This window comes from Belonocnema kinseyi, chromosome 2 (assembly GCF_010883055.1).
Source record: "Belonocnema kinseyi isolate 2016_QV_RU_SX_M_011 chromosome 2, B_treatae_v1, whole genome shotgun sequence".
Classification (NCBI taxonomy): domain Eukaryota; kingdom Metazoa; phylum Arthropoda; class Insecta; order Hymenoptera; family Cynipidae; genus Belonocnema; species Belonocnema kinseyi.
The window spans coordinates 52,651,800-52,668,442 of NC_046658.1; the positions used below are offsets into that span (position 1 = coordinate 52,651,800).

General features: G+C 36.7%; 1 protein-coding gene across 1 annotated transcript; it reads right to left on the reverse strand.

Moving 5' to 3' along the window:
• Window positions 1-10,995: 10,995 nt before the first annotated feature.
• On the reverse strand, window positions 10,996-11,343 carry LOC117182667. The gene has a single exon (XM_033375771.1). It carries the CDS (start codon window positions 11,341-11,343, stop codon window positions 10,996-10,998), a length of 348 nt encoding a protein of 115 aa, XP_033231662.1.
• Window positions 11,344-16,643: the final 5,300 nt, after the last annotated feature.

Sequence of the window (16,643 nt, forward strand, 5' to 3'; positions counted from 1 at the left end):
CTTACGTATATGTATAAGTGTGCAAATATTACTCTACTTTAGCACATGATAGATAAACAAGTATACTTGTTAACTTAATTCTCTTCACGCTGATAATAAAAGAATTTACACGTACTCTCGTTTCTTTTTTGATATGAAGATAACTATTTCTGATGACCTTGTATATATAGAAATATTTCAAACAAGTAAAGCAGTGCATTTGTTTTGAGACTTTCTGTCCTTCATTCTAAAGAATTACGAATTGAAAATACTCGTTTTTAGCATGCAATTCATTACCCTTTGAGTTAACCATGTTCTACTCACGAAGAATAATCACTTTTATCAAGATTCGTTAAGTCGTTATTTATTCAAAAAGTGAGAAACTCATTTGAAAGATTTCAAGGCAAGGAAAGTCTTGAACAAATTAATTTAGAAGTGGATGGATATTTTGCATGCTTTGGAGACATCATTCATTTTGTCACCATTGATAAAGGATGGCTTCATGATGCTTAGGGGCTTCAAAAAGATAAATTGAACTTGCTATAAATTTTTTTTTTAAATATGAGACAAATCAAAATCATTTTCACATTTGCAGAAATCTACGACTTTAATTGTAAAGATCGTGATGCATAATTTGATAATCAATTATTTTGAACTACTTAGTTTGACGATTCTAATTTAAGAATGCTTACATTTTTAAAACAAGTTTGAAATTCCTTAACCTTTAACCCTTGAAGATTGAATTCATTAATTTTGAAAGTTATCTTTTAGTAACCATAGAACTTTAGAAGTTTTTAGATTAATTGACGTTTAAAACGGCACAATATTTAAAATTCTTCAATTTTGAACTGTGAAAATGACTGTAATTTGTTATAGTTGATATGAAACTTATCAATGATGAACACATCATCTATAAAAATTTTGATATTTTCAATTTGAAATTATTACTTTAAATGCACAATTCTGAAATATATTAATTTGTGACGGCTTGAAAATAAAGTTTCTTTGCTTCGAAAGCTTTAAATTCAAATATTAAAAATTTTAGAATAGTCTCACTCTTATAATTTTGTTTAATATGAAATTCCGTTTAAGAGTCAGTTCTAAATAGTTTGATTTTAATTTTAAAGGTAAAAAAGGGTATACTTTTTTAAATTGCTCGAAATTGTAGAATATCAAATTGAAAATTCCATTTTTTTTTAAATTTGACAATGTTCAAGAAAACTCAGCGTTAAAAAAATCTATGTAGATTTCGAAGGCGTAAAATTGTAAAGCTTGAAGCATTGGCATGGTATATGGTAATTTTGTTTTGTATCTTTTTTCTACGTTTTAACTTTTTATGTAGTATATTCAAATTGCCTGATTTTTGCTCAAAGAATTAGAAAAATATATCATTTAAAACTAAAAAAGTATTGGATTAGAAAAACTCAATGAAAAAGAATTATTTTACATAAAGTTTTGAAATTGAACAATTCGAAATATATTTTAAATTTACCTTTTTCATTAGTTTTAATTTTGCAATTAAAATGAAAATGCTTGAATTGAAAAAATATGATTAACAATTTGTTTGTCTAAATGTTTTCATTGATATTTATTTATTTATTAAAAATTAATTCAAATTTTAAGCAGAAATTTAAAGATTTAAGTATACTAAATGAAATGTAAAATTTATAGAGTTTGAGTATTTAGAAGTTTTAACAACAGAATTCTTGGTATTTAATAATGTTTTGAGTTTTAAATAAAGTTCTGATTCATTTCATTTTAAACATTCGGTAATATATTTTGTTTCATTTTTAATTATTTAAGTTTGAAGTTAAATTTTATCATGAACGGTTTTTTTATAATTAATGATTTTTGAAGGTTTATACTTAAAAATATGTCCATTTAAAACAGTCAAAATTATAATAAATTTATTTTTTGATCTTATAAAGTTTAGTGTAATCAATTTGAATTTTAATTATTGTTTTATTATGTAATTACAATATAAAATTTTAAAATGTCAGCCGTTTTTACTGTTCAGTTTTTAATTTCAAATTGTTAAATTTTAATCGCTCCACATTAAGTATTATTTTTTATTACACCACCATCATGAGTGTGACTTTGGGTACGGTAATATATATCTAAAATAGCACTTCTTAAAATAGACCATAACATTTTTACTCCGGATACAGCGTACTATAAAGGAGCCGACACAGTGATCTGATTGGATGATGAACATTTGCATCTGTACCTAATGGTACAACGAGTGTTAAGTGGTGTGATAAAAAAAGTGTGTGACATTTGGCCCTTAGTGGCACTTTGCCTCGTGTAAATTGTAGCACTCGCCCTTCGTCTCGTGAATTGTATTGGATTGGGTTTTATCCCCTCTCGGATTTTTAGATTAAGACTGTATGTAACCTACTTGAACTTATGATCGAATGGTGTAGTAAAAAATAGAGCGTGAAATTCTGCCCCTAACTGGCACATTGCCTCGTGTAAATTGCAGTACTCGTCCTTCGTCTCGGGAATTTGAATGTATTTTACTTTACACGTGTCAATTGCAGCACTCATCCTTCGTCTCGGGAATTGAATTGTATTAGTTTGGATTGGATTCCCTCTCGGGTTTCTAGATTAGGACACTATGCAACCTACATAAACTTATGATCGACTGGTGTGATACAAAATAGTGGATGAAATTCGGTCCCTGAGTAGCACTTTGCCTCGTGTAAATTGCAGTACTCGTTCTTCTTCTAGACTACGCCTCGCATCTGACTCGTACTGCAACTTTCACACGCGGCCTAAAAAATTCCACTTAGGACCCTTGTATCACTATAAATAGCAAAAATAACATTTTTAATTTTTAATCACTCAATTTTGAATGTTTTTATTCAGAAATAATATAATTTCAATTCCTTCGCATTTTAAATAATCCAGTTTTCAAAATTTTAATCTGGAAATATTAAATTTTAATTTTGTCGTATATTCCTCTTTTTTAAATGTTATTTAATCTAAAATAGTTTTTATTGAAAAGTTTCTATTTACAAATCTTTCAGTACATTTTGATCAAATTTCAAACGCTTTTAATTTGAAATTGTTTATTATAAAAAGAATTTATCCGGCATTTCGGGGCAGTAGCACATCGCAGAATATATTTTCAAAGTTGCACAAAATTCAACGAAAGGACAAAAGTTTTATGAATTGAACACAAATAAACTTTTTTTACATACAAAGATCTTAAATTTCAGTCATCTCTTTAGAAAATGGGACATAAAGTAAATTTCCAACAAAAGGATCTTCTCATCCCTCAATTGTTTATTCACGTCCCCTCTCCCAAATGATTGTTTCCTAAAAAAATAAATTTAATTCGGAAACAGATAGTTTTATTAGTTTCTTTTTAGGTATAAGAAACTGCCAGACGATGGCACGAGATTATAGAGTTTCATGCGAAACCCTAAAAACGTGAAAAATTCATAAATACCTTTAAAATATCATTTCACTTGCATATGGACTAAAATGGGATTTACTTTAATTGGATTCCTAGTCTTTTACTTCGTGGCGTTGCAACACTATTTTACTCTCACCTTTTAGCTGTAACGGTATTTTTCGGAAAACCCAGAGACTCACCTCCCCCCCTAACCTCCCGCCACCTCGAAAATCCTTCTGCTAGCTAGAAAATTTTAAAAGTATATTCACCGAAAACATATTCACAGACATATTCTTAATAATATTCTTAATGAAGTAAGCGAAATGTGTCTAAGAGCACCAATAGCTTCATTTGGAGCCATTTTTGAATAAAATCGGATTAAAATCAGATTAAAATCATATTTTCAAGCATAGAAATGTTTTCAATAGGTACAACGATGTGGACGCATATTTGGAACACAAATACATACATACATTCAGTTTTACACATACAGACAAACTCTTAAAAAGTTACGAAATATTTTCCGCCAGTGCATGTACATTTTTCGCTATAATCAACATTAATATCAAAATTAGTTAAAGTAGGCATCGCGTACCTAAGAAAAGTGTTCCGCAGTCTATTATGAAGTTAATTAATTCATATAAACCTTCCCATCCATACTTCCACCCTCCCCTTATTCTTTGCGCCCCTTTACCAATTTCTTTCTTCACCACTTCCCCTTCTCTTCGTATGTTCCTCCCGTACGTCACCTCATTTCTAATTATTTCCCCTACTTTCCCTCACTGCCACTCACTTTCTCTTCTTACTCACTCTAAATTCGTCTTACTTGCAATACTCGTGCTACCGTAATTTTCTCTAATTTCGCCTACTGTCCCTTCTCTAATTTCCCTTTCTTCTCTCATCATTTCACCCACTCCACATAGTGCCTCCTCTCATTCACTCTTATTTCCCCTACTTTCCTTAAAAAATTTCCATATTTCCCCTTACTTCTCAATCCATAATTTCCCTCATTTATCTTGATTCCCCTACTTCTCCTTACTTTTTATCCTGGGAAAAAGTATGAAGTACTGACGGAAACCCGACCGAATCTATAAGGGTTTCTGCCCGGCGCTAAAAAATCCTAAAAAGGTGTTATAATTGGGTTATACTAATGAATATTAAAAGCACGAAATCCTTATAAGAGCGGAATTACGACACATAGATAGAACGTGGTATCGTAATGAAGTTTCATCAATATTCAGGAAGGTATACATATATAACTATATACACGACTCAAGGTTCAGGGGACATAATCTACTTATTCCAAGCATGCATCGTTAATTTAGCACCGATAAATTAAATCTCTTATTACGCCTTTTTCAGAAGCTCAGTGTGATTTGTGATTTTTTTTATTAATACAATTATGTTTTGAAATAATTAAATTTAACTTAAGGATATTGTATAAAAGAAAACCGTTTATTAGATTCAAGATTCAGAACGAGTTTGAAAAATTTCTATTTTGCATTTTTGTTTTATTTTTTGTAATGAAAATTAAAAAATGTATAGAGCAACAATTCCTACGCATTTTTCGAAAGTTTAGGCAATCAAAAACCGAAATTTGGGAAAACTAAACGTGTATCTCCATTTTTTATGAACAAAGGCCATTTTTTCCGAGAATCAGATAAAACATATGAATAATAGTTCTAACTTGCGAAAAATCACCTGAATTGGCGAAATATCTCCATTTTTGAACGATATACTTCGATAGTCGTTAATCTTCAGCTATTACAAGGATTGAACGGCGTAGTAAACAATATTCTTGATATTATGCTCTTTATTATTCAATTTCTATGCGAAAAATATTCCTTTGTTCGTTTAAAGGTCGGAAACATAGTACGATACGCTTTCTCTGAAATATTGTTCAAAAGAATGGGGGAAAAAATTTTATGAATGCAAAGATTAAGGTTGGAAGAGAGTATGGTAATGATGTATGGTATGATCATGGTAATTAAGAATAAATGTAACACCTGTTCAAGCCTGCAATAGAATTTAAATTCTAGGTTTGAAAACGGAGATAAGCGGTTGGTTTTTTTAATTTCGGTAGACCCCGTGTGGAAAAATGTCCGGGTAGTTTGGTTATACGTCTGGCCCAGGTCTGGATTTATCTAGACTGTTTAGTCTGGAAGAACTGATCTGGCTCAGGTCTGACGCCAGTCTGGCTCAGGTTTAATTTTATCTAGACCGTCTAGTCTGGAAGGTTTGTTCTGGCCCAGGTTTGGCACTGGTTAGGTCTGGTCTGGTCCAGGCCTGACGCTGATTGGCGAGCCAAGAAAAAATCTATGTTTGATACAGTAAATTTTTTCTTACATTTCAAAAAGTTACAGAGCCTATAATGAAATTTTTTAAACTAAAAAAGTTTACAGTGAAATTTTTGTATCCAAGTCATTAAAAAAATCAAGTTTTCAAACTTTAATCCAATAAGCGGGTGATTCATGACTCGTCCTCATACTTCTATACATTTGTGCACTCCCCGTGTTGACAGCGAACAATCACCCACCACTAGGAAACTGTTATCCCTCTAGTCTTTTCCTTATTTGCGAAAACCGATATCCATATGATGTAAATGGTACTCTACAAACTGTCTTCTAAACGAGTTCCTGAATTTCGAATCGAATCGACTACGTACAATCTGACCCTTGTGCATCCCCCAGCCCGTAATGACAACAGACAGCCCCCCCCCCATAAGCACACTGTTACCCCTCTAGTATTTTATAAAATATACAAGTAATTATACCAGTAATCGTGATCGTCTTAGTAATAATGAAATTTGGGTAATAATTTGAATATATTGTTAGAAAAATATGTTAAAAGTAATATTTAATGATGACAGTCACTTATTTTCAGAATTTTATAACAGCAAATATAAATTACATTTATTTTAATTAAGCAAAAGGCAAGAAAATCGATAACACGATTACTGGTTCTGAGGACACGATTACTGGGACCTGTGTACGTTGAAGTATTATTTAAAATCAACCACTGAATAATTTATCTCCTCTAAAGTGATAAATCAACTCTTAATGAACTAATATTTCACTATTTAATCAATTAAAACAACATTTTTTTGAAAATATGCCTGCAACACGTTTTAAACGAAATCAGTGGACTGAACCTACATACTAACATATGACTCTCAGAGAACTAAGGGAGCAATTTTTTAACACGCCAGCTCGTCTTTTAAGAACTGCTAGTCTCAATCTTAGAAGAAGTAGAAAGTCGATAGGACTGGATAATCGGGAAATCACTGAAAAAACCGTTTTGTGAGGACTACAGGGGAAATAGTGCGATGGTGCTGCAAAACTGCCTATCGTCGCCACGGGGGGTCGACAAGGGCCAGGCAGTGCGTATGATATTGTCCAGGAACCGTGGCGAGGACGGGTTGTGCACTGCCTGCTTTAAAAAAATGGAAATAAATTACCTGCAATAGTTTAAATTAAGTCTTATAATATATTTCTTTTCAACCAAATTATCTGAGGTATGAAAAATCAGATATGCAAGAATATATCACTAGGTGATTTAAGGTTTTCTTTTTGCTAAGTTTATGTTTCTCCACTAAAAAAACGATATTCTAATTTTAAGAATTTCCCGCTAATTTGAAGAATATTTGCAACTTAAATAGGCGCCAAGAATATATTCTTAGTGTACAACGGAGGCCCTCTTACCTTAATAATATATATTATTGTCCAATTTTAAGAACTTCCCACTAAGTTTAAGAATATTTGCTACTTAAATAGACGCCAATAATATATTTTTAACGTACAATGGAGGCCCTCCTACATTAAGAATATATATTCTTGTCTATATGATAATAAGGTATATAGTTAATATTAGACTATAGAGGTTATGTTTCGGTGTTACTGCGCGAAATAAATACACTCGAGTCGCGGCACTGCGAACATTTAGCGCAGGTCCGCCCTTAATAGTGAGAACACATGAAGGGACCAAACTCCTGCGACTAATTATTATGTTCAAGTCGGTGTAGATGAGGCGTCTAGTATCTACGTGCGCACATGTCAACTGTTTACCTTCTGAAAGCTTGTAGTGAAGATTTAAATCGTTACTATTAAAATTATTAAAATGAATAGAGCGAAAGAAACGTGGAAAGACATCACAAATATAAAATGTTCCACCGCATGTATCGAATTATTTGATTATGAATTAAAATTTAAATTATAGTGAATCTTACATTTGAAGGTATCATCAAATGTAGAAATGAGTAGTGGGGGATAAGGAGTTATAGCGTAGTTCTCACTATCTGGGGAAAAACGTACTCAGTAGCGAGAGTTCGCAGTATACTGAATTTCGCAGTACCGCGACTCGAGTGTTCATAATAAATATATGTAAATAGTGCTTTGCGAAATCTTGAATTGAAAAGTAAATAAATTGTGAACGTGAAAGCCAGAAGTAAGTATACTGTTAAATGGAGTAAGTAAAAAATGTATAGGTTAAAAACTATTATTTCAATTGAAAATTATAATGTACTAAAAACATATTGATGAAATATTAAATTATCTGTATGTTCTACTTGACACTTTTCTTTAAAGCGAAACACTCAATGCCTAAAATTACAAAAAAAAAAGAAACTGATCTAAAAGCACGTTGCATGAAACGATAAAAGAAATGATTGAACATAGCAAGGCGCATTTTCCTTTGCGTATTTCTTCTTCCCCTACTAATCTTCTCATTTTAAGAATATTTTCCCCCTTTGGTTAGAAGATACTCTTAAAGCAAGAATTTCACTTACTTCATTAAAAATACTTTTAAGAATATGCCTGTAAGAATATGACACTCTTAGAGGAGGGTACCCAGATATGAGAGACCAACTCTGTCTGGTGTGATTTCCAGAATTATATGGACTGAATTCAAAAGTAATATAGGTCATTTTAAAGGGAATTTAGTTTATCCTAAGGTGCTTAAACGAAAAATTGTATAATTTTTTTTGCTGAAAATACCAAAAATGTAAAAAAAGTGCCCTTTCCAAAGTCGGAAAACTATTATTATAATATGAGATACCCCAGGAAATCGCTAAAAATGCAAAATAAAGTATTATTTTAAATGAAGAAATATATTCTATGTTTACGAAGTATAAATTTACTGTTATTTATAGTATGTTTTGTTTTTGCAGTAGTCATAAACCCTTTTGCAAGCAGTTTCCCCCGCTCAACCAGAGTGTGTTATAGGAACCACTGGTATCTCATATTATGAGAACCATACCGTGCAACTACGCACATACTACACCTGACCTGTAGAATAAAAAAATTGAATACTGTCGATATTTTCCTACTTAAATATTCAACCCCCATCCGCACAGGCAGACTTTACTGCTAAAAACTGATTTAATGTATAATAAATAGAGTTTAAAGACTTCCCTTCCAAGAACTCGACTACCACCGATTTCACAAAATGTTCGCTCATAATCTTTAAAAGCGCAATGAAAAAGTGACTGTGCCATAAAATTACTTTTTCTCCATGGGCTGCAAGTTAGTGATAGAACCAACAGAGTGGGCCTCTTAATTTATGTGAACCCCGCTATCTCTTATTACGAGAATATCTCATATTTGGATACTCTCCTCTAATATTAGAATATCGTTTTTTTGTATGTAAGGATATATTAAAGTATGTATAACATTTTAGTGTAGAACGTAACGGTATTTTCTTGCTCTTGGTTTTCATTCCTTTGCTTCTTCACTTCGTTCAGAAGTGAACAAAAAAGAGGATGTTTGTCACTTTTCAGTGAGCTTTAGGTTTTCCAAGTCGAGAAATCAAGTTTTTCCAGGTCTCCTTCTTCGTATATCAAATAATGAAATAACAATTTCCTGTACACGTAAAAAATAAGACATTGAACTGGGCATTGCACCACCCTTGAAAACTTCTAAAACCTTTCAAATCCTTCTAAATTTTCTAAAATACCTTGAAATCTCCTGAAAGCTCATGATATCATATATTTGCCCAAAACTCAGTAAAATATCTTTGATAATTTGAAACACTTTGAAAATCTTCAAAAAAGTTTCAAATCCGTCGTAATCAATTTAAATTTGTCGAAATTCCGTAAATTCTTATAAATTTTGTTGAATTCCCTTAATATCATTTTAAATGCCTTATATATTTTTAAAAATCTGTTAACAGTACTTAAAAACCTCAGTCCCATTGAAATCTTTAAAAATATTTTACAATATTTTACAATTACTGTGTGTTTTTGCAATTAAATCATATTTCAATAAAAGAGAGCTCGGATTTGGAGAAAAGAGATAGGACAAAACAAAACACCATAGTTACGATAAAGAACGGAACTTAAAGTTTATTGATCCTGTCATAAAAAACCTCCACTCAGTGAGTGGAGGAAAAAGCTTTTTACAATTCTACACTTATAACTACAAAGCAAACTCACCAAAACGCAGTTCACACAAACCAATTCCGGGGATCGATAATCCAAGCGGTGATCCACAGAACTGATCCTAAATACAAGCGGTGATCCACAGTAGTGATCCAAATACAAGCGGTGATCCACAGTAATTATCCAAATACAAGCGGTGATCCACAGTAATGCTCCAAATACAAGCGGTGATCCACAGTAATGATCCAAATGCAAGCGGTGATCCAAAGTAATGATCCATCATAAGAAGCGGTAACAATCCAAATATAAGCAGGGATCCGCATGACAATGATCCATCATACGCAACGCTAGTACTTCACACTTGAGTAATCACAAACGATCCGCAACGAGACGAAGCACAGCTCGAGAGCACACAACCGTCATCCAAAATGTGGCGAGTCACAACACAGAGCGAGAAGGATCACTATATACTCGAATTACAAACTAGGTCACTATGTCGGTATGTCAATCGCACGTGAGACGGAGTACAAAAAGGAGATTTGCTACGTTTTGCACGAAGAAGTGAAGACTATACTACGCGATCCTGCAGGGATAGACGACCGCTTACAAATTTTCCTAAACTTTATGATTGCAATACGTGACTGAACAATGGTCCACCGGAGAACCAATTAACTTTGATCGGTCGAAGGCCATGGAAGACAACAAGCCCGCATGGTACGCACAATAATCATGGTAACCCAACTCAAAGTCCAAATACCTGATTTGACCGAACATACCGCCCGCCTTCATTCGCAGGACGAATAATTATGACATCGACGCGTGAGCTGCTTTCTACACATTCAAATGAATTCGCAACTAGCAGTACCGCAACAGTTTATGATGATGGCTGGATCATGGGGCTGAGACGCACGAAGTGGCGACGCAAAGTGGTAGTTGCCATCTTAATTGTCACGACTCTGATTAAACCATCAGGGCCGGCATGTACTTGAATAACTCGTCCCAATGACCATTTTGACGGTGGATATCTCCCGTCTTTTAGTAGGATGAGTTGACCGACTGCGAGGTTCTCCGTTGGATAACGCCATTTGCCTCTCTCTTGGAGATGATAAAGGAATTCAGGTAACCAACGTTTCCAAAAGTTGTCTCGAATGCGCTGAAGCAACTGGAATCCTGATAGCCGGGTTTTAGGTACTTCTGAAATTCCTGCATCAGGCATAAGGCCTAACTGGTCTCCAACTAGGAATTAAGCTGGAGTGAGAGCAGTCAAGTCGTCCACTTCGTTAGTGAGGGGATATAATGGGCGAGAGTTCAAACAGGCCTCTATTTCCACTAATACTGTGGATAATTCCTCAAATGTGAGCTTGTGGTCTCCTATCACCCTTTTTAAATGATGTTTGTTAGATTTTACTCCAGCCTCCCACAATCCCCCACAATGAGGCGTGTTTGGTGGAATGAACGTCCAGTCGGTCCCTTTATTGGCAAGTATCGCTGCCACTTCACCATAGAATTTGGAGGCGGCAGCAAACATTTCTCGAAGCTCTCGAGCAGCGCCTTGGAAAGTGGTACCGTTGTACTTGAATCGGTCCAGCATAGTCCAAGCCAGAGATGTTGAAGGGTCGAGAAGGTGTGACACGGGCCTTTGGTAGATCGCCCATTAATTGAGATGCCAAGCGGGGTTTAACACGTTGACATGTTACACAATTTCTTATTTCAAGCTTAACTAGTCGTGACCTACCCAAAATCCATGTATCTCGAATCAAGAAACTTAGCGTCAGTGTGGGCCCACCATGCAGAGAGGAAACGTGGGCATGGTAAACGAAGATACGACTGAGAGCTGATTCGTGAGGTAAAATTGGAGGGTGCTTGGCCTCATGAGAAAGGTCAGCTTGTGACAGGCGTCCTCCAACTCGCAAAATCCCATCCTCTCTTTCCACGAAGGGATTCAGTTTTCTAAACGGATTTCATTTAAGTAAAGATCCCTCAGAATTTAACAACGCGATTTCTGTAGAAAAATGTTGTGCTTGAAACATACGAATGACCGCAAAGCTAGCGTCAGCAATTTTTGATGCGGTGAGAAAGGCGGCAAAGTCAGATTCTCCTTTTCGAAATTTGCGTAATCTAACGAGAGGTCGACGACAATATGCTACGATTCGGATCAACCGAGTTAAACTTGAATATCGCTTCAGAATTTCCGGTTCAATTTCTGGGCCTTGAATGTGCAGCACTTGCCGAGGGTCTGGCTGCTTGGGCCATTCCTTCTGAGAAAGGGTGAGCCATTTGGGACCATTCCACCATAACTCAGATTTCTGAAGATTCGATGGTTTTATTCCGCGGGTCGCCAGATCTGCGGGATTTTCTTTAGTCAACACATAGTTCCATTCAGCCGAGGGCAACTCAGTTTGAATTAATGATACGCGGTTCGCTACGAAGGTTTTCCAATGGTACGGATGCTTTCGAAGCCAGGAAAGAACAATTTGACTGTCGGATCAGGCATAAACAGATACAGTCTGGAAGCATGATAAGTCCCTTACATGACCAATTAATTTTGAAAGCAGAGCCGCAACACTTAACTCGAGATTCGGAATGCTCATGGTTTTCACAGAACTGACCTTTGTTTTTGCCATTAGGAGTGAGACCTTGCAAGGACCTTTGTTCATTGGAAGTCTGAGGTATACAGCAGCAGCATACGCCCGCGATGAAACATTGGCAAATCCGTGAAGTTGAGCTTCACAGTCTAGAGAGGCTCCCAACCAGCGACTGATGGAAAGAGTTGAAAGAGATGTAATTGAATTGCAGTAATTATTCCATCGTTCAATGATTTCCGCCGTTAGAGGCGAATCCCAGTAAAATTTTCAGATCCAGAGATCTTGCATTAAAATGTTGGCAGTGACTGTGATGGGAGCAAGCCAGCCGAGAGGATCAAATAGTTGTGATATTTTTGATAGGATAGATCTTTTGGTAGGGTGCTTAACGGCATGTTCCATTTCAGTGATACTAACTCCAAACGTATCTGTCCCTTGACACCAACGCAATCCCAAAGTCTTGACTGATTCATTCAAGTCGATATGCTTATCGATCTTGTTTCGTTGATCGCGATGATGCAAAAGCTCAGGTTGGTTTGTCGCCCATTTGTCCAGTTTGATACCAGCTGAATGTAAAAGTTCACATAATTCGTCTCGCTTTTTTATCGCAAGCTCAAGGTTATCCGCCCCCGCGAAGATTTCGTCAACATAAGTATTATGCCTGAGGCAACTTGCTCCAAAAGGAAATCTATGACATTCATCTGATGCTAATTGAGTCAGGGTACGAATAGCTAAGTAGGGAGCACAAGCTGTCCCGTATGTAACCGTTGTCAGTCGGTAATCCACCGGGTGTTTCTCAGATACAGGAGTCCAAAGAATTCTCTGCAAATCTTGATCATCAGGATGTACGAGGATTTGGCGAAACATCTTTACTGTATCAGCGTTGAAGAAGTATCAATACTTTCGACTGTTTAGAAGTATTGAGGAAATATCACTTTGAAGAGCAGGGCCTGCCATTAGAAATTCGTTCAAGCAGTGTTGTTCAGAGGTTTGTCGTGATGCGTCGAAGACTACGCGAAATTTCCACTGAGTGGGTGTGGACTGGACTACGGGATGATGTGGAATGTACCAGGCTCGCGGGTTATCTAATTCGGCTTCTGGAATTTTCTCCATGTGACCTAATTCGCCATATTCTTTCATAAAGTTTTGATAAGCCTTAGCAAGCTGAGGATTCCTGAGGAAACGACGATGAATATTTGAGAGTGAGCTTAAGGCTACCCGCCGGGTTTCGATAAAAGAACGTGGAGCTTTTGCCTTTAAAGGGAGGCGAACTGTATACGGTCCCTCACCGTTGCGGGAACGCTTATCTGAGTAAAGTTGATCACAGACTTCATCCTCTGGTTTTAGTTTCTTTATAGGCGAGGCTACCTCTTCCACAGCCCAAAAGCGTTCAAGCATTTCGTGCAAGCCATCGTCTAAGGCGCAATGCATGGTTGTAAGTGGTATTGGAGAAGTGCGCGCTGCCCGCCTTGGAGCGTCCGAATACAGTGATCCTGAAACGATCCAGCCAAACACAGTATCTTGAGCTATTAATTGAGTTGGTGGAAACCGACGTAATCCTGAGCGCAAGACTTGGCCATCGACATCGACCCCTAGAATTATATCAATTGAGTCTGGTTCTAGCCAATGAGAATCTGCTGACTTAATATCTGCAAACAGAGCAGGATCAAAATCCGTGGGTTTCCTGGAAGGAAGTTGTGATGTAAGACTTGGCAGAATTAGAGCTTGAACTTCGAGATAAAATTAAGCGTTACTATATGATTGTAATGATACTTGAGTAGTGGCACGCACAGTACCAGCTCTTGATGCACCAACGCCAGTGAGGGCAATCCTTTCACGGGGCTTGGGAAGTGTAAGTAATTGCGCCATTGCCTCAGTAATAAATGAAATTCAGAAACCTGATCGAACATAGCGCGGACACGTACTGGAGTTCCTCTAGGGCCAAGAAGCATGACCTGAGCCGTGGCGAGAAATACGGAGTGTCTTTGGGTCGGTATACTTGAGGTGGTACACGATACTCTTGCTGGAATCCGGGGGTCCCTAATTTCCTGAGAGAGATCAGCGCTCTTATTGCGATTCGCGGAAGGGGTAGCTTGTTTCAGGGATGCGTCGTGAATCGACGAATGATGTTTTCCTCTGCACGTTGAACACCTATTTATAGATTGACAATTTTTTGAACGATGGTATTAAAACTGGAACTGGCATAAAAAATGCGTTTGGGATTTGCTCCAGATTTTGAATGAGTTGGGACGGGCCTATTATTAGTCTTAGTGTCAGCAGCATTCATACAGAGTGCATGAGAGCGACGTTCGAGGAATTCTGTGAAATCGTGAAAACTGGGAAAACGATCCAGTATTTTTATATCCGTTGAGGCTGCCGAAGCACTTGAGACAGCTTGACGATCCTTCACACTAAGATCAGCCTCCCACAGCTTACGAGATTCAGAGTCTAAGCGGCTGGCTAATAAATATACTAACCATATTCTCCAATGTTCCACAGGCATTTTAAGGTTTCTCAGCGCGCGTACGATACGCTGAGCCTCATCGCTGAATGCACGTAACTCATCCGCAGACTCCCTTTTTAAATGTGGCAAGTCTATTAAAGCAGTTAATAGATTATTTGCTGTCAGACGAGGGTTAGAAAATCGCCCTTTCAGAGCCTGTCAAGTTGATAAGTAGTTTACGTAAGTCGTAGCCACATCCTTAACTAACTCGGCCGCGGAACCCCTGAGGCATGATTTTAGGTACTGCAACTTAGTCATGTTGCTCAGTTGTGGGTTATCGTGAACAAGAGAGGAGAACAAATCATAAAAATTCTCCCAGTCTTCGTAGCGGCCTGAAAATGTTGGAAGAACCAATTTGGGTAGTTTAGCACTGCGAAGATATATGTCCGACTCGGCCCTGTCCACCGTTCTCTGAGCCTGACTGCGAATATTTATTGAATCAGAATGATTTCAGCATGCGTCGCGCGAACTTCTTCCCAAAATTTTTCAACAGACGCGAGTCGCTGTTCGGCAATACTGCGTGTATGGCTTTCCGAATCACTACCCTTGAAACGCGTATGTACTCGCTCAATTTCTGTCATACGAGACTCTTAAAGGGCCGTTAACCCTTTTAAAGATACGGGAGCCATGTTAACTTATCGTGTATCGACACTAAATGTAAACTGTAATTTAACCAACACTACTCTGCATGGGGAACAACCACTACAATACCAAGATCCATTTCTCAATTTCTCAAAGGCTCAATATCCCCTCCAATCTGGCTCGATACACCAAAATGTTTTTGCAATTAAATCATATTTCAATAAAAGAGAGCTCGGATTTGGAGGAAAGAGATAGGCCAATTCTACACTTATAACTACAAAGCATACTCACCAAAACGCAAGTTCACACAAACCAACAACGGGGATCAACAATCCAAGCGGTGATCCACAGAACTGATCCTAAATACAAGCGGCGATCCACAGTAGTGATCCAAATACAAGCGGTGATCCACAGTAATGATCCAAATACAAGCGGTCATCGAAAGTAATGATCCATCATAAGAAGCGGTAACAATACAAATTGAAGCGGGGATCCACATGAAAATGATCCATCATACGCAACGCTAGTACTTCACACTTTAGTAATCACTAACGATCAGCCACAAGACGAAGCACAGCTCAAGAGCACACAACCGTAATCCAAAATGTGGCGAGGCACAACACAGAGCGAGAAGGATCACTATATACTCGAATTACAAACCAGGTCACTATGTCGGTATGTCAATCGCACGTGAGACGGAGTAAAAAAGGAGATCTGCTACGTTCGACTACTCACAAAGAAGTGAAGATTATATTACGCGACCCTGCAGGGATAGACGACAACTTACAAATTTTCCTAAACCTTACGATCGCAATACGTGACCAAACAATGGTCCACTGGAGAAACAATTAACTTTGATCGGTCAAAGGCCATGGAAGACAACAAGCCCGCATGGTACGCACAATAATCATGGTAACCCAACTCAAAGTCCAAAGGCACGATTTGACAGAACACTGTGAATTCTTTGAAATTCATTCAATGTCTTGGAAAAGCTTAAAATACCGTAAAACCCTTCGAAACTTAAAAAAACTTGAAACTTGTGAAATCCCTTGACATAGTTTTATATACTTCGGCAATCCTTAAAAAACTTTAACTAGTTTGGGGTGTCTCTAGAAATGTCTTAAAATCTCTTGAAATACTGTAAAAACACTGTGAACATTTAGAAATTCGATAATAATGATTTAAATATTTTCTTTTCAAGTACTTTACAGTTTTTAAATTTTC

Bases quoted from the DNA above. Each gene is read 5' to 3' on its own strand.
- LOC117182667 (XM_033375771.1), bottom strand. From the start codon at position 11,343: ATGCTGGACCGATTCAAGTACAACGGTACCACTTTCCAAGGCGCTGCT.